This window comes from Mandrillus leucophaeus, unplaced genomic scaffold (assembly GCF_000951045.1).
Source record: "Mandrillus leucophaeus isolate KB7577 unplaced genomic scaffold, Mleu.le_1.0 Scaffold763, whole genome shotgun sequence".
NCBI classification, from domain to species: Eukaryota; Metazoa; Chordata; class Mammalia; order Primates; family Cercopithecidae; genus Mandrillus; species Mandrillus leucophaeus.
Window position 1 is genome coordinate 803,724 of NW_012108286.1, and position 19,491 is coordinate 823,214.

General features: G+C 36.1%; 1 protein-coding gene across 6 annotated transcripts in view; it reads left to right on the forward strand.

Annotated features, from left to right (window-relative positions):
• The window catches only part of MAP2 (microtubule-associated protein 2), an 82,077-nt gene extending 63,297 nt beyond the window's left edge, over positions 1–18,780 (forward strand). For 3 of the 6 annotated variants that reach the window (XM_011966526.1, XM_011966527.1, XM_011966522.1), the window contains 4 exons: positions 8,217–8,309; positions 10,358–10,439; positions 14,531–14,643; positions 14,869–18,780. In XM_011966526.1, the coding sequence (XP_011821916.1) occupies positions 8,217–8,309; positions 10,358–10,439; positions 14,531–14,643; positions 14,869–15,084 (504 nt within the window). In that variant the 3' untranslated portion in view covers positions 15,085–18,780. The remainder of the gene's footprint in view (positions 1–8,216; positions 8,310–10,357; positions 10,440–14,530; positions 14,644–14,868) is intronic. The other 3 variants (XM_011966528.1, XM_011966523.1, XM_011966525.1) reach the window with 1 other exon arrangement.
• Positions 18,781–19,491: the final 711 nt, after the last annotated feature.

Sequence of the window (19,491 nt, forward strand, 5' to 3'; positions counted from 1 at the left end):
TACATACTGAAATATAACAATGAACAAAACAGATTTCTTAAATTCTTGACATCATGGAATTTACATTCTAGGAGGAAAGGTGAGCAAAAAAAAAAGTGATATAAGAAAAATATGTAAAAAAGTGCTAAGTATGAAGGATAAAAATAAAGATAAGAAAGAGGTTCAGGATATGTTAAGAGAAAATTGCATTTCTGATAGGATGACTAGGAAAGGCTTGAGAAGGTGATATTTGAATAGAAGCTCCAAGGAAGTAAAGGAGTAAGCCATATGAATAACTAGGTAATGAGCCTTTCAGGCAAAGGCAGCCACACATCCAAAGACCCTGAGGTAGAAGCAGGCCTCACATGTTCTAGGAACAGCAAGGACATCAGTGTGACTGATGCCACAAACATCTTTGAGTGTAGAAAGTTTATGCTATTATTACATTTTTTTTAGTATTATTACATCTGTTCAAATAACAGAACTTTTATATTGCTAAACCAAAAATCTAAGAGTCAACTTTTCCTCTCACTTTCTCTCATCCCATATCCTAACCATCTTTAAGTGCTAATGATTTTGTGCCCTGAATAGCTCTTAAATCTGCCCATTTCACTCAGTCTGCTCTGCACTATCTTAGCCTAAGCAGAATACATGATCTCTTGTTGATATTGCCACAATGGTAATTAATTTTTGGTTTCCCTACATCTGTTGTTTGCTCTATCTGATGTACTCCCTATATTGTAACCAAACTTTCTCACCACATTTTTCATTAAATATTCCATTGTATAATTAGTTATTTAATATCTATCTTGTTTCACTTACTAGACCATAAGCTCCATGAAGTCAGAGATGAGGTCCATTTTGTCCATAATGTCCCATACATAGTAGGTGCTCAATAAATATTTATGCAATGAAAATTCAATGAATGTATTATGCCATATTCATGGGGAGGTGCATTATTTTAGTGACACTGTTGAATGATTATGAATGTTTTATGTCATGACAATTATTATCCAAAGAAACTTTCTGTGTTTGTCTAAACGAAGTTTGTCCAACCTGTGGCCCTGGGGGCTACATGTGGCACAGGATGACTTTGAATGTGGCCCAACACAAATTCATAAACTTTTTAAAAACATTTTGAGGTTTTCTGTGATTTTTTTAGCTCATCTGCTATTATTGGTTTTAGTGTATTTTATATGTGGCTCAAGACAATTCTTTTTCTTCCAATGTGACCCAGGGAAGCCAAAAGATTGGTCACCCCTGGTCTAAAAGAATATTGAAAAATTATACATCAAATAGAATATTGGATTTAAAAGCTGAGTTAGTGGTCCAGCTCTTCTATTAAAGTATTGCAATACCTTTGGTACTGATTTTTTTTTTGTCCTTATCTGTAGACCGGAAGCAACAAAATCATGCTTGTTTTTGTATATTGCACCATTTCATTTAAATAGACTCTTAAGTCATTTCAAACTCTCACATACATGGTACTACTTGGAGCATGATAGTAGTTATGCATTACAGCTCATCAAAAAAACATTCATTTAGGTATTCTAATAGATTCCATATGTGTTTGTACCATAAGGGCAAGCTGAAATTGAGTAAAAGAGCTGTGTTTCTGAAATAGAAGACAGGTGTAACGAGGGAAGAAGGAGCCATAGAGAGGGAGGAAGATGCAAATAAAATTAGTAAAATGTGAGGTGGAATCTTTTTAAATATATTCTTATAAAGTTTTAGGCATTATCTGTATTAGTCTGTTCTCACATTGCTATAAAGAGCTACCCAAGACTGGGTAATTTATGAAGAGGTTTAATTGACTCACAGTTCCTCAGGCTTAACAGGGAGCATGACTGAGAGGCCTCAGGAAACTTAAAATCATTGCAGAATACAAACTTCCACTCTCTCTTCTGCCACCATGTGAAGAAGGTGCCTGCTTTAAGGGGAAGCAGTTCCACACACTTTCAAATCATCAGATCTTGTGAGAACTCACTCACTGTCACTAGAATAGCAAGGGGGAAATCTGTCCCCATGATCCAATCACCTCCTACCAGGTCCCTCCTCCAATTCAACATGAGATTTGGGCAGGGACACAAATCCAAACCATATTGTTATCCTCGGATCATTTTTAGGCCCTTTAAATGCTAATTACATAGTTTACTTTCAATTTTATATTTAAGAAAATGGATTAAGTCTGGAAGCAACTAATAAATTATAGTGAAACAGGATTTTCCCTCATTGTATGAAATTATAGTAATGGTTACCACTGTGAATGTCTACTGGGTGCGATTAACATGTAAGCATGTTTATAACATATAAGATGAAGACAGAAAGATTACAATAAGTTTTTTTTCTCTTTCGCATATTTATTCTTTCATCAAACATTTATTAAGATTGCTGGGCACTAAATGACAAAAGAGGAATGGGAGACAATGAGGCATGGTCTCTGCAACCTAGGCAAAAGGGAGGTTTTTTGCTTTTTGTTTTGTTTCTTGTCCTCCTCTAATGTCTTCCCCTTATTTAATTTTAAGTTTTTTCCAAGCCATTTCTTTCCATCTTCTGAGAGCTACAATAAGCGCTAAATAAGAGGAGTCATAAAATACCCTATGAACTTTTAAAAACACTATTGGTCAACCCAGCATGAAGAAATTTATTACAAGGCTTTTGTTTGTTTTGTTTTTTTGATAACAAAGTCATCATTATATCAGAGTGAAAGCTCCCTGAGATCAGGACTCTGTCTTTATGCAATAGAATTTTGTAACTATAATTCAAATGTCTTTTGTGGAGTAATGAAAAGGTTTTGAGTTAGGTTGAGTAAATATTAATTTTTTAAAATTATGAGAAAATTACCACTTTGGGTTTGCAAAGTTGAGGCCTGTTGAGCCTTTTTATCTACTGTTCATTCACAAGCCAAACAAAGACATAGGAACTAATGAGGTTATTTTCAGATAACTGAACAGAGTATTTAAAAGTTATTTTCTTCACTGATTTGGCCCACTATTCCTTAGAATTTCTTAAAAATTTAAACAAGAACAAACTTTAATGTCAAAAAATTATAGTATACAAATTTGAAAAAGTTCATTAGCTGTTCATTTTCATGAATCACAATGACTGTTGTACTCATAATGTTTCTTCCAGCGCCCATTGAGAGACCACTTACAAATACTTAATGATGGGTCTAGTGACTAAACTCATTAATGTCTATTCCACTAAAACGTTCTTTCCAAATTATTCAGCATTATCCATTCACCCAGGGTTTTTCAGTGTGGTTCTGCTTTCTGTGCCATGTGACACAGCTTGCATAGGAAAATTGGTCTCTCCAACTTTTCTTTTAGAGTTTTGTGGAATTATGCATTTTGACATAAACTGTTATTTCTTCCTAAATGTGTATTTAAATATACATATTGTTTATATTGGATATAAAGAATTTTAAAGAAACTATTGTTCAATGTAGGCAGGGATGGTTAAAATTCTGATTATAATATTTGTATACATTTTAACTAGAGTGCAAAGTTTTTAACAGATGAATCTCTGAAGAACATCATGTGTGCCAGAGAACTTTCAATCTTCAGGACTATCTGACGTAGTCATAGTTTGTTTTAGTATAGGATACCTGAGGATTTTACAGAGGCCAGATAGTTTTCATTAAAATGAATATTATGAAATAAAAAATACTTTTGAAAGAGAATATTTTCATAATGCAAGAACAAAGGAGGGCTTAATTTTATGTCATCCTGAGAAATGAGGGAAACCCAAAGGAAAAATTTAATCCCTTGCAAGGTTAAAGGGAAGTCAGTTGAGTGCCACTGTTCACTCCCCTTTCTCAAAAGCATTCTTTCTGATACAACTTAGATGGAGGAAAAGAGAAATGGTATTGCAACCTAGGTTCATACCTAATGGATGCCTGAGGGGATCTAGACAAATCCAAATTATTTGACTCCTAGTCACCCTCCACATCTCACCACCTTGAGCTGGCATGTGGGTCTTTTGCTAAAGAGAGCAGTGTCATAGATTGTCAATTAAAAAAAAAATCAAAATCTCATTGCTCAAGAAATTCGAGTTGACATTGGGATGAATGCCTCCAGCTTACAAATTATTTTACTAAAAACTGTGCATTGAGAATGTATTTTCTTTCATTTTACATGTTTCTTAGAGATTTTTTTTTTCTTGTCTGCAGGCATATCCTGCATTTTCTGTTTCAATCCTTTCCTAGAGTAACCCTGTTTTAGGGGAACAGGTGTTAATGTATTGAAAGGAATAGTTAAATATATGCAGAGAGAGAGAGCACTGTGGCAGATCACTTCAATTAAACCATTGTGATAAAATCCAACTAAAGTCACACAAAGAATATCCAGAAAGAAATTACAATATTCTTCTCTATCATAGTGGAAGAATAGAAAGAATTAGTCAAAATTAAAATAAAGCAATTCTGATGAATTTTATGTCATTAACCTATGCTTATACAACTCTTCATGCTATATGACCCTTATGTGAATGGAAAGCCAACTATTTGTGCAAATAAATCACCAATGTTTGCATAAATTTCCTGAGACTAAAATCCTTTTTTGCAAGCTCCCACTGGAGGTATTGATTGCACCAAACCTTGAAGAATAATCTGTTACAGACTCAATTTAGAATGAGAGCACCCTAGGGAGAGATAATAACAAAACACAGGGATGAACTTTAAATGTAAACACAGTCCTTAAAGTATAGAATGTAACAGAGTCTGGCCAAAATGTAAAGTAACAGAGAAGTCTGAAGAATCGGAATTGCTGAGGCCTGTGGCTGCCTCACTAAGAAGTTTTGATGTATTTAATAAGAAATAGGGCGCTTGGGGGAATTTTGAATAGGGGAGAGCTATAGGAAGATGACCCACTTGATTAATCTATTTTTCACTGCTATGAAGTATGTAGAAAAAAAGATTGTCACACTCTTTCAAATACCCTACTTTGTATTAATAGTGTAAGTAAAAATTTTACTTGAAATAGGCCGGGCGCAGCAGCTTACGCCTGTAATCCCAGCACTTTGGGAGGCTGAGGCGAGTAGATCACGAGGTCAGGAGATGGAGACCATCCTGGCTAACACGGTGAAACATCATCTCTACCAAAAATACAAAAAATTAGCTGGGCGTGGGGGCGGGCGCCTGTAGTCCCAGCTTCTCAGGAAACTGAGGCAGGAGAATGGCGTGAACCCGGGAGGCGGAGCTTGCAGTGAGCCGAGATCGCACCACCGCACTCCAGCCTGGGCAACAGAGCGAAACTGTCTCAAAAAAAAAAAAAAAAACTTCTTGAAATAAATTGGCAGAGATTAAAATGTGATTTAGAGAAAATTTTGAACAATTATTATTCAGATTTTTTCCTTCATATCATGAGCACAGAAAATTAGTTTTTTCGTTAAACAGAAGTTAATTTTTTTTTCTAGACAATCTCTAAGATGTTAAAATAATTTTCCCTTGACATAGGTTTTTAGGAAAACAAATGTTTTTCTAAAACTGAAAATCCCTTCCCAAAGAAATAAATATTTATTTAGATGTATCCATAGAACCCAGAGTTAAAACTATAACTCTTGTTGTTGTTTTTTTTGTTCGTTTGTTTTTTGTCTTTTGGTTTATTTTAAAGCTGATCTAGAATATGGCCTTCTCCTTCACAGCAGCCATGTGTCCTTCTGTTTTATGAAATGGTTTCTGAGGACTGCTGTTGTTTGTGGAATGAACTCTAAGATGCTAATTATTTGTAATTGACCCTAGAGATCTTTGGTGTGAAGTAATTTGTACATTTGCTCCGGCATAAATGTGAGTCACGTGGAATAGGCAAACGTTCAGGTGCAAGTTGTCAAACTAGAGTGTAACTCTTCATAAGCACTCAGTGTCCATTATCCAAAGAGGTTTATTCTTCTTTCTACCCTACCATTAAGCGCGATGGAAAACAAAGGTCTGGAGAGGCAGTTACATTTATTCTGTCATAATTCACCTCATTTTAGACAAAAAATATATAATATAAACCTATTGCAATATGGAAATATGTAAAGAAACTGCCAGTAATGCATGTGAAAGGATAGGATTGCTTCATATTACAAGTTGAGCAGACATAGGTGGAGAAAGTCTACCTGCAAGAGACGCAAGCGGGTTTTTTTGATAGAATATCTGTGATTTTCTAGAAAATCTGGGTAAAATCAACAGAAGTCAAATTTTAAGTTGTAGGACTTTAAGATTCTAAATAATCTCTCAATAATGCTGGCAATGTGATCATTTAGGATTGACTCATTTGTTTTGGAAATCATAAAAATGGTCAAACAGTTGATTAAATGTTAATGTCAAACAGATTTATGCAACTGAATTTAGAATTTCCAATTTTGTAACAAGTGAATCAGATTTCATGTTTGGCTTGTGATCACTTGGCAATGAGTCACTAGATTGGTACTCTAATGATCTGTAAATTAAATTTTTAAACATAGTATGAAATCCTGTGTATTCTCAAGGATTAGTAAAATAGCTCACATCATGTCTATGTCATTGCCAAAATAATTAGATATTTATTGAGAATCCTTTAAAGTATTATTATTAGAAATAATAAGTCAAAATTATTTGCTTTCTCCCATCCAAGTACTAATCAAGCCCGACCCTGCTTAAATTCCAAGACTAGATGGGAATGGGCATATTTATGGTGATATGGCCATAAGTAAAATGATTTGCCTTCAACTTCAGAAAATAATTTCTCTATGAGGTTTTACATGTAATGGTCTTTATTGGTTTAAAACTATCTCCATCTTATGTGAAACGTTTATAGTGCAACTACACTTATTGTTAGATACAGACTCTGTGAATATCTTCAACCCTGTTTAAGTCACAACTTTTATTATGCCCTAAAGAGTAGCCCAATAATTCTGTCTTCTGAATTCAAATTTTGACAAGAGGCTCTCCCCGTGGGTTGCTGATGAGAGTTGTCAATGGTATTTCCCTGCAAGGGACAAGCTATCTTGTCAATGTTAGGCAGGCACTGTGAATTAAGCTTTGCCTCAAAAATAGTCAAGATTCAATGTCTTTTCGAATTTTTTATTCTTTTTTGGAAATACCAAAAGATGTGTTAATATTCTTGCAGATGGTTGTGTATCTAGGGTAAATTTATTTAGAGTTTTTAAATAAGAGGATAAACTGTCCCCTAAAGCATTGAAAATGTTTTTTTTTTCTTTAACTATTGCAGAGGTGGGGAAGAGAAGAGAGTAGAAGTAACCAAAGTAAAACAAAATGAACAAATAACAATAACACAATAAAGCTTTCTTTCCATGCTTACATTGCTTTTTTGTCCTCCAAAAGAAGCAAGGTTCAAAAGACATATGAAATAAGTCATGAAAGTTGTAACGTTGTACATTGAACCAGAGTAATGTCCTTCCAGATCTGGATCTGCTGTTGTCTTCAAGATGAATGTTTGACTTCTCAAAAATACAAATAAAACACCTAACCTCAAATCTGCTGGCCTCCATCAAGGCCTGACCTATGTCTATATGACCTAGTTACAAGTCAGCTAACCAACGGGCATGGGTTTTCTTGCCTCTAAAAATGGAAAAAAATGCTTCCATATGATCATTAATGGAAAATGACTGCTCTTGAGCAGTTGCCAGAAAGGGGCCTTCAGGAGGCTACTGAACCAAACCTGCAAGGGAATTGTGAAACCCAAACTTTCTTTGTTGACCCTCCTGGGAAACCGGGGGTTCTTACCCTAGATGAATGAGAACTCTGATGTAGAAGATCCACCATGTGTGAGCCCCATTTGTGCTGTATGGACCAACAAAACAGTCAAGTGTACAATAATTGTGATGGCTGACTCTGATGGGGTGAGGGAATGGCATATCCTCTAGGGTCCTGTGCTGAACGAGATTTAGTGTTAACCACTATTGACCCTTACCTAGAGTGAGCCTGAGTCCCAGTGTTGCTGACAACATTGGTAGCCTCCCCATCACAGATGATTCAAGTTTTATTTTTCAATCCGTACAACTGTTTCCAGATCATACCTAAGTACAGTGTGATTTCGAAGCCTCTCTTGCGTTTGACCTGTGGGGGTGCAGAAGAATAGGGGCTCAGATTTACATGACAGAACTGTTCTTCAGTTCCAGAGTGAGATTTTCTCTTAAATGAATGTGTAGGTGGAAGGGAATCTAAAGCCTCTTTGATGCTACCCATTCTGGTTCCCCTTATCCAGCATCTTGATAGAAAAGTGCACAGTGAAGTTACCTCCAATTCCTTTTAGGTTAGGATTTTAAACAAGAAGATCGATTTTAGCAAAGTTCAGTCCAGATGTGGTTCCAAGGATAACATCAAACATTCGGCTGGGGGCGGAAATGTAAGTAGAAGCGCCTGTTAGAAAGCTGTCCTGACTGCGTGGAGCCACCTGCACAGCCAGCACCCTGCCTTCTTTCCCACCTCTTTCCAACACACTGCTCCTTTCTCACTGCTGTTCCACATGTCTCCCTGGTATGATAGCTTGTAGTCTTGCATTTTCAGTGATGGACTTCCCATCCTTCCCTGTAAGATCATCAGGGAATTTCTTGCTTTGATTTGGGAAAGAAAACCTCGATGGAATGCACCATGGTTTTCTGGGGAATGGCAAAACCACTTCACTTGCCAACTTTGTTGCTGGCCTTCTTGTTTTCAATGTATTTTCTCACGTTGTTTCTACTCCACTGCAAAAGTCAGCTGGGCACATATTTTTCTAGCTCCATATAAATTACCCATGAGGCAAAGACTGATATACTTGTAAATGCCCAAAGTATGTAATGTCAATCTTCAGTGGTTCATTATTCATGAAAGTAAGGATATCATTTAGAATAATACAAAACTAGTGGAGCATGGTTCATCTATAATTCAAAGTGAAAGGATTCAAGTCCAGTGTACACTTTAGTTTGATGGGATTTTTTTTCCTGTCTCTTTCATTTAGTGTAAATAATATCCTGTGAGAGGAAGGGAACGATGATTCCATGTTTTTTAAGTGTGGTTGAGGCAGAGTTGAAATGGTCAGACAATCTCAAGCTAAAGGAAGGATGGTTCTTTATAAAATAAGAATAGTTTTTCAAAGGTGATCAGGCTAACTGTATCCTACAGATCCTATCTCTTTGAACTTCAGTTTCTGATCATCCGTGACTCAAGTAATTTACAAGGCGTTGAGTCTAGAATCTCACCTGTCTATTAACTCTTGGCTACTTGCTTCCCAACTGGGCAGAAGTAGAATCAAGCAGTGAAAGAGAGAGTGAGAGAGAGAGAGAGAGAGAGAGAGAGAGAGAGAGAGAGACAAGCAAGTGCTTTCTACAAGCAGCTGTTGCCTGATAATCAAAGTAGCTTCACTGAGCATAAAACTGTCACTGTCATTGAAAGTCCATAGCAATGTTTGCTGGCCCCCTTCAAGTATGCTAGGCTAAGCCTCAGGGTTAATCTTTACATTTATGTGGTTGCCACTCTTCCTTATTCCCCAGACTATAAGTATATACTATGTGGTACTTTCATAAAAGTAGCCCCAGGCCTGGTAATTACTTGAGGATATCAGAGGATGAACCCAGCTATCCTTTACACAGGTGCTGCTGGACAAAACACCTAAGTGGAAAAGGATAAACTAGGATAATTAAAGACCTTAAAGTAAGTAGAGGAGCTTTATCTCCCAAAACAATAGTCTTAAATTTTCCTCTAGGAAAGAATCCCTTGTTTAAATATGCAGACATCCTGGCCCTGTCCTCATGATGCCTGTGATTCAGTAATTCCCAAGTACTCTCGTGCAGATGACAATGGACCAAACTTGGAGAAGCACTGCTTCAAATATTGGGAGAGGAAATATTTTCAGTAAAACACAGAGAAGAAAAAACATGTTGCTATCATTTTATAATTTGGTATGAAAGAAAAATTTCATCTAGCTAAGATATGACAATGTAATAACAACTTAGAAAAGCATGTTCAGAACTTCTTGTATCTTAAAACAATGTTGGTCTTCTTGTAACTATGAGCAACATTGGTCACTTTTATGTAAAAATCACTTTATAAAGAATAATGCATCTCTTCTCTTGGCTCTTTGCTTATGGAAAGGTTTAACGCAGTGTTGCTTAGTTCTCTGAGTGGAAGCTTGCCTTGTTAATATGTTTCTATCCTCCTGTGTCATAATCTGCTTTCAACTAATAAAATCTTCTATTCTAGGGTTTTCTTTCACTTGGGTTCTTTCCAATCCAAACATGTGGGAGAATATATGGAAAAATATGTCTTCCTGTGTTTGTGTGTGTACTTCAGTTTGGGTTTCTAGCTATGTTGTTGCATGTTGTGACTTTGGGTATGTTTCTAGATTTTATGTATGAGCTTGGGTTTTTGTCCATGTTTGAACTATTTTAAGCATGTTTTATGTGGTTCACATAGGTACAAATTGTTACCAAGAAAATAGACCTAAGCCATGTGACATCCAAATGTGGCTCTCTGAAGAACATCCGCCACAGGCCAGGTAAATAAATAATTTTTAGTAGTTTGAGAAATATTTAATTGGAATCAAGAAATGGATGAGAAAATTTGTTGTTGTTGTTGTTGCTGCTGCAAAATACCTAATTGGAAGGATGTTTTAAAATCTAGATACTTCACATTTTTATTAATAGAAACTAAAATTGAAATTTTCAAGGCATCTTCATTGGGGAAAAGTGAACCCAATCATACAATGAAGAGGACACATTTTAATTAAAAATTAAAAGATACATAAGGTGCATTTATCTTTATGTACTCAACATGCTTATTGGAGCTCCTTTGAAATATGTAGTCTATAAAATACATCAGATCATGTATTCATATATAATAACATTGAATGGAGGTAGCATTTCCAAAGTTTTTTTCCTAAAATTGGCTTTCTATATTATGTAAAATAAGGATTGTGCTTTGCAAAGCTGAAGAAATGTATTTATCTGGTGAATTTCTCAGATTCTTTATTAGGTCAGTAAACACCATGAATCTCCAGCAGAATGCAGTGTTTCCTCAACTTACTTGACCATGAACCCCTTTTGGTTTTTCAAAATATCTCATGCGACTAGTGCTCTAAAGTAGAATTTATATTCATACTTACTGGGAGATTTTCTCCCTTTAAAGTGTGAATCTTAACATTATGAGTCACTTTTCCTGAATATTGTGTATTACATGTTTTTGTTAAATTCTACCTCTGTAGAGTGGGCATGTTGGCTCATGCCTGTAATCCCAGCACTTCGGGAATCCAAGGCAGGAGGATTGCTTAAGGCCAGGAGTTTGAGACAGACTCGGCAACATAGGGAAACCCCTGTCTCAATAAAAAATTAAAAATAAAAATAAGCCAGATATGGTGGTACATGCTTGTAGTCCTAGCTACTTGGAAGGCTGAGGCAGGAGGATCACTTAGTTTCAGGAGTTCGAGGCTGCAGCAAGCTATGATCACACCACTGCACTCCAGCCTGGGCAACAGAGCAAGACCCTGTCCCAAAGAAAAAACTCTACCTCCATAGATATGTAATAAAAGATGACTGTCAAATTTGTAATTTTCTTGAGAATATTTTGACACAATTCATTTATCCCTGAGAACAAAAGGAAAGCAAGTGGTTTTAACTGTCTGTGTTTGGCATCTTAACATAAAAACAAAGTAATAGGTTTTTTTTCCCATGAAACAAGGTATAATAACAGTTGAGCTGTTAGCTGATAATTATTCTGCTAGTCAGGAGAAAATTATTAATAAATTATTGGTTGAAAAGCAAAGATAGGTAGAATAAATTTCAAAATGGATAAATGCATTGAAAACATCTGGAAATCAGGGTTCATTTTGTCAATGGGTGTTGATTATAAAGCAAGTCAAAGAGTTACAAACTATATTTATGAAGTCTTCACTACCAGTTTCAGAACTGCTGCCATGGAATTAGCTTCTCTGTTTTTCATGAGGCAGCAGGAAGGTTGTCCCATACTGCACATCTTCAAAATTCCCCTGTCCACAGCTGAAGTGTACAAACACTGAATTGACTTTGTACTGCTGTGTCAACAGCATGGCTGGAATACTTGGCAACACTGCCTATTTTCTTTCAGAATACAGAAGAAAATGCTGCACTCTAACCTAGACAGTAAGGTTATAGTTAGTCAAACTCACCTGTGATCTAGATATACGGAAAAAAATTTATATAGCCAAGGAACTATTCTGTGTATGATTTGTTGGTCATAAAAGGCTGTTGTCATGGACTCCCACCTATTTCTAAATCTAGCTCTTGCTTCTATTATAACTGAATCAAATGACTAAATTCATAAAGAAGTGTCAGCATAATAATCCTTGACAGCAGCAACCTTTTCACAAAATTATTTTGGAATGTGGAATATCTAAAGAGAAAATAAAGAAAATAAACATCTGGAGGCAAACATTGAAATATCTGTTCTTCTCAACTTCATTTATAAAGCTTGACAAAGATAATAGTCTTTCACAATTACTGCTCCTGATGAGTGAAAGAATTATTTGAAAAATCAAAGGCATAGATCTCTGAGTTTAAGATATCTGGATTCTCTAACAGTTGCATAAGAATTTCTAGAGGGACTTCATCAGAACTAGACTTCTTAAGCTTCCTTTTCTGAATATGTTTTGGGTCAATAATATGTTATTATTTTTCCCACTCAGAAGACAGTTCATAGTGAGATTCCATCTCTACAATAAAAATAAAAATAAGCTGAGTGTGGTAGTGCACACCTGTAGTCCTAGCTACTCAGAGGGCTGAGGTGGGAGGATCACCTGAGCCCAAGAAGTCAAGGTTGCAGTGAGCTATGATCCTGTCACTTCACTCCATCCTGGGCAACAGAGCAGACCGTCTCCAACAATAAAAAAATGACATTTTAGCAAAAATTTAGCAAGATTATGTTGACACAACATATAATCAGAAAAGTAAGTGATCTCTATCAGAGGCTACCAAAAATACAAAAATAAGATCACAAAGAAGTTGTTCTTATCTAGTTGAAAGTCCAACATCCTCTAACCTCTAACCAAGATAAGTCTGTTTTATGAATCATTACGAATCATGTTCATCTCATCACAACCAACAAGTAAGACCCATATGGCCAGGTAAAATGTGGGAAGAAGAACGCTCTAAAAAATGAGGCGTATTTTGAGGGAAGGATAACTACATCTCTAAGCATGAGTTAAATAACATCATATAGTTTATAAGCCTTAAAAGAAGAACGAATGGATATTTCTCCAAAATGTAATCTAATTGTGTAATATAATTTCAAGAGGTCCCTGGCCAGGCAGTTGGGTATTAACATAGATGTCTAGATATTGCATGAGAAAAATACCTCATGGCTTAAGAGACCTGTGAAGCCTTAACAAACCTTCCTCCTTTGTCTACAGAGATACATGAGCAACAAGAGAGATACATGAGCAACAAGATTCCAAAATTGCAAAATCTCTTTCATATTTCCATACAGTCCCTCAGGCTTTGTTTCAAAATCAAACTCCCAAGCAAGGTGCACTTTATGTACTCAACATGTTTGTTGGAGCAGCTTTGAAGTATGTAGTCTGTGAAATACATCATAACCAACAAGTGAGACCTACGTTACCACTAGCTTTCCAGAAGAACGCATGTGCTCAAAACAAAGCTGCTGTTAAAGTGAAAGCAAATCTCTTAGGTGGAGATGAGTAAATAAGGAGTCTCATTTCACTTTTTATGCAGGTCAAACACATCAGCAGACACTCAGAAATGGTCAAGGACAAGCTCAAGGACAACAAATAACTTAGCCAGTGTAGAACTTTCCATATTTGCGAGCTTGAGAGAGACATGTAGAGACGGGGAAGACTAGACTGAAGAGTGCAGCGTGGCTCTGTTACAATCAGATCAGGGTTCTAGACTGATTAGCATTAGGGAAAATGGCGTGGTCAAAACTCTGTCTCAATATTATCAGATCAAGGTCAGCGTCAAATTGGTCCTATGGCATCCACACAAGAAAGAGAGGATGATCTGTCACTTCATATATGAATTAAAATGGGAGGCTTTTAAAGCTTACTAGTCGTAAACAACTTAGCTCCTGACTCATTTCATCAGTGAAGCTTTCAATGTTGAACATTTATAAATGAATATATTGCCCACATGTGCACCACTTCCAGCCTAAATCTTCTTTGGATAAGTAACCTGTTACCATGAAGAATAAAGAAGAGTTTCATTTAAATTTAATTTGGTCCCTTAGAAATAAGAGACTAAATGTTCCAACTTTTAGAAAGGATTCAAATAAGATATTTTCATTTTGCTAATTTTTATAGTGTTTGTTATACCAAAAAGAAAAGCCCCTCTGATTTCTTAGGTTAGACATGGGTAAAGGAGAAAGGTATTAATATGTGAAGCAATCCATATAATGGTATAAGAAGGGTTTTATGGTCTTGGATCATCTGACAAAATGATATGGGCTAGAAATTCTAAAAGATTCCATTCACATATATTGTTGGAGGGATGGTAAAGTTAATAAATTTGTGGTTTGCAGCAGTCTATCTACTGCAATCATTTTTGGAAAATAATCACCACAAATGCAAGATATAGTTATATCAAGGTAATTCTTCCCTCGTAGGTGGCGGACGTGTGAAAATTGAGAGTGTAAAACTAGATTTCAAAGAAAAGGCCCAAGCTAAAGTCGGTTCTCTTGATAATGCTCATCATGTACCTGGAGGTGGTAACGTCAAGGTAAGAAACAAGGTTATGAGCCAATGTTGTCTTTTAAAAAAAAAAAAAAATTCTTCTGAAATACTCTTCATCAAAATAGGTCCCAGATTGAAGACCTGGACAAATAAGAAGTAGGGATAACAGAGGTGAATAGAAGTCATTAATATCAGCCCTGGGAGATGGAGAAAGAAGTAGGGGTCAGTTAAGATGCCTGAGTTAACGAGGACTGATGCTTGTCTTAAACAGATTGACAGCCAAAAGTTGAACTTCAGAGAGCATGCTAAAGCCCGTGTGGACCATGGGGCTGAGATCATTACACAGTCGCCAGGCAGATCCAGCGTGGCATCACCCCGACGACTCAGCAACGTCTCCTCGTCTGGAAGCATCAACCTGCTTGAATCTCCTCAGCTGGCCACTTTGGCTGAGGATGTCACTGCTGCACTCGCTAAGCAGGGCTTGTGAATATTTCTCATTTAGCATTGAAATAATAATATTTAGGCATGAGCTCTTGGCAGGAGTGGGCTCTGAGCAGGTGTTATATTCATTCTTTATAAACCATAAAATAAATAATCTCATCCCCAAACTGTAGTAATTGTTACAATTTTATATTTAAAAAATGAATAGTACATGCAGAAATTGACCTGATTTCCATTTGCAACAGGAAGACACTGGCTTTACATGGGTTCAATTGGACAATTATTTTTGCTCTGCTCTGTTTTGCATGGAGTATTATTTTAAAAATTGCATTTTTACCTTTCATGTGCCTGAAGGCTATCCACTACATTCTGAAGGCCTTGTTAAATCCAAGCTGCTCATTTCACTATTCTGTTCCTGAGTGAGAAGATAAAAACTGCCCATTGTAACTTATTTCAGGTTAAATTAAACCAAGGAGTCTGATTGCAGGAAGGGAAGAGCATGTAAGAAATAAGTTTTTTTAAAGTGTTATTTTGTATAAATGGGAAGAAAGATTCAATTAAGTTATTAACATTTGGGACCTGGATAATTATATCAGAGTATGTCAATCCAATAAATTATTTAACTAATTAAAAAAATAGATTGCAAAGCATTTGAGCTGTGGTTGAGGAAGTGGTGTAAAAGTGCATCCCTTAGGAATGATGCGCTTTCATTAGGATGGACTCGTGTCTGATTAGAATGTCAGTTGATCAGCTAGATTTGTGTCCACACTACCAGTTTCACACCCCCTTTCCATCTGTTTGATACAGTATTATAGATATAAATATATATATATTTCTCTGTGGCCATTTGTGATACTTCCTCATATACTTGAATATTATACTTCTTTATTCACAGTATCTGTGTCTCCTGCACCCTTTGGTGTTGCAATTTTAGGTATGTGAAAGTAGATGTTAGCAGGGTTCTCTCCCTATTTAAAAAAAATACATTAAAAAAGACAAAAAATTTTAGCATGAAGTTGCTTTCTGTAACAACTCAAAGCCGTAACCCTGTTTTAGTGCCAGATACAAGTCTCTCCCGTGATGCTAGAAAAAAATTATTTTTCTTTGCTTTCACCAACATGGAGTTTGTGGGGTGGGTCCAGTTATACATGAAAGGGTTTACAGATTGTTGGTTTAAGATTATGGATTTATCTCATTTTTAATCACAGGATAGTTTGGGGTTTATGCCTATTATTATTCACGAAACCGACTTAAGATGTTTTCTTTACTTTTCTTTTTTTCCATTTGCTAAAGTTGAAAGTTGAAACTAACAGTAATAGTTTGAAACATGTTTTCTCATTTTTCCAAGTAGTATCTGTTTATTAAATTCTCTAATAGAAGATGTTTGTCTTTCTTACCCAAAGTAAAGATCCCCTGATCCGAAAGAAAAAAATACAATACTTTGGGAAGCTATAGCTATAAAACACTTGAGACACAGATATCTAAATCAGTTTTTTTCCAAGACTCCAACATTGCACTCTGTAAAGTAACACAGTGTGATCTAGTATTATTTATCAGAGATAATACTGTTCTGACTGTATATACAGTCTAGAACTCACAAATCAATTAATTCCTCTCACAAATCATTCATCTTAGACTTACAAATAAGCAATGAAATAGTCAATGGCCTGATTCAGACAAAGAGCTACCAGGCTGGATGGACACTTTTTAGTATTTTATCTTTTCTTTTTCTTGCTCAGGGCTGGTAGGTTGGATCTGAACCATTAAAATCATATGGTCCACTAGGCGTATGATCTCTTTGAGCCAAATCGGTTCCTGAATATAAAGGAGGAAATGATGAGGATGGACTGAGGCAACGGGGAAGTATAGAAACGTCCAAGTCAAAAGCCAAGGGATGCAGAGACAGAGACACAGGTGCTTTTTGGTGACCCAGTGGATATGGCAACCAATGTAACTGCCATACAAGAAACCCTAGGAGCAAACCCACACCACTCATTCTCAGCTAAGAGATTTTTCACAGGCAAACATGTCTTAAACCATTTACAAATCAGTTATTTTATTTAATAGTCAAAACCTTAGAAACCTTAGGATCATAGATATGTCTATTTTCCGCCTATTAATTGCTATGAGGTTTGATTTGACCAGTCTGGGCAATTTATTCATCAGCTTCCCTTGAAGTGCACCAGAAAATAGAAGAAAGGTGTGTGGAGACTTAGGGTATTTTGTTACATGTTTTGATAGTCTTAAATAGTGATTAAATTTATCTAGAAAGAAGTTAACAGCTCATTAGAAAAGTTTTAACCTGTGAAATAAGTATTTTTCTCAATATTCTTTAAAGCTTTTATGTAAGTTAACACTAGGTACACATTCTACATACTAAAAGTCAGTTTATTACAAATACATACCAAAAATAAAGATTATACAAGGCACCAAACTACTAGATTTGGCATTAAAACAAATGTTTATTTCTAATTACAACAAAATTATAATGAATAAATGTTCTTGCTTTGTATGGAAATACAATTCTTTATTAAAGTTAACAGAAAGGAACTGATCATTTGTGCCAGTAAAAGAGAGAAACACACAGGTTAAATGTCTTCTTGTGAGGTTAAGGGGTAGAACCTATCTTGCCTTCACTCTCAAGATAACGACTCAAATTAAGCTTTTTGAGCACCACTCTTGTGGGGACACACATACGCTGATCTAGGAATGAAATCTTCGTGGTCTCAATTCTAGATCTACTTTGCCAGTTTCTCTCTGGCTTTAGCCTTTGAGAACCTGTATAAGAATACATAAATAATCCAGAGCTGTGAAGAGTTAAAAGGCCTACTTCTCCAGTGAACTCACCCTCTGGGTCACTTGCAACCAAAAATTGGATACCTCATAATGATGCAGGAAAGACCCGAGTTCTTGATGAGTTCCAAAGGCCACGTTCATTTAGGAACCAACTCTCTCTGGATTCACCTGCTGAGTTCCAGCAGCGTGATGGGCTGACATCCCACCTACAAGCATGACACCTGTGTAACACCAGCTATGTATGGCTGAGGAAGGCTGAAAGAAAGCCATTAAATGGAAGAATGTACTGATTGTAGTGACCTTCTCCACACACACACACACACACACACACCCCTAGAGTAATACAGCAAACATGGAATAATCAGCCAATATATAACGTCAGTATTTTATTAAATAATCTGAATGTGGTTGATTTTGACATCGCTGCAATTACAATTTTCTTCTATTTTTCAAGTCACAATAAGGAAAATAAACTACTCATGGTCTAAATACCAGAGATAAAGTAGACTCATGGCTTGGTAAGGAAATTTTAAGCATTCCTTCAAAGACTGACGTGCTAAAGTAAGTATTGATGTTTTGGGTTTTTTTACACCTAGGATTTTGCTTGGGTGTGTAGGTGAAGGCCAAGACCCTCTGCAGGAAAAAGCTTATTTTTAAACTCAGAAAATAAAATGTCAATCATAAAAATCTACTTCAACTTTAGCAAAAAGAAAAAAAATCAACAAAAAGTATACTCTGTATGCTGGGATTCCGAGGTTCCAACACACCGTTACAAATCTGTGGGGGGTTTCTTTCTTCTGATAATTCTAGAGCCTGTTACCATAGAAAGGCATTTCTTCAATGGCTGGTTGTAGTTAGTTCATGTTTTTCAATCAAATTTGCAAATGTATTTGTTGCTGTATAGTGATTGTTTTGCAAAATAAAATTGCTTGTCACCTAACTGCTAGTTTTGGTTTCAGACTGTTTAATTGCTTCTCCTCTGGGGAAAAAAAAAAAAATTATATATATATATATATTTTGTGTGTGTGTGTGTGTGTGTAATACAACCAAAGAAAAATTGTGAAAACAAGGCTATTATTATGGCTGAGTTTCTATTATGTGTCAGGCCCTATACTAAATGATTTTATATTAGCTCAATTAATAAGGAAATTTATTTTTATCCCTACTGTATTAGCAGGATGCTATCTTTTGCAAGTGACAAAAACTCTAATTAAACGGGCTTTAACATAAAGGTGAATTTGTAGGCTCAAGTAACTGACTACCCAGGTGTATCTGCCTCAGGCATGGCTAGATCCAGGCCCTCAAACAATGTCATCAGGAATCTTTCCTTTTCCAACTTTCAGCTTTGTTTCCTCTGTGTTGGCTTCCTTCTCAGTCAGGCACCCCTTCCATAATGGGCACCAGAAACTCCAGATTTCACAACCTACCAAAGAAAGCCCCTTTGTAGTAGCTCAAATCCAGGGTCTGAAAATCACTGAACTATTAATATTTGGATATCCTGCCTACTTATGCTAATTGACCAGGCTTGGCTCACATACCCAAGTCAATCACAGGTGGTTGGAATAGTAGGAGAATAAGAGGAGAAGTGGCTTTATTGTCCTCCATACTACCTGAGCTAATCACGGAGAGGAAACATTTCCTCCAAAGTTAATTCAGG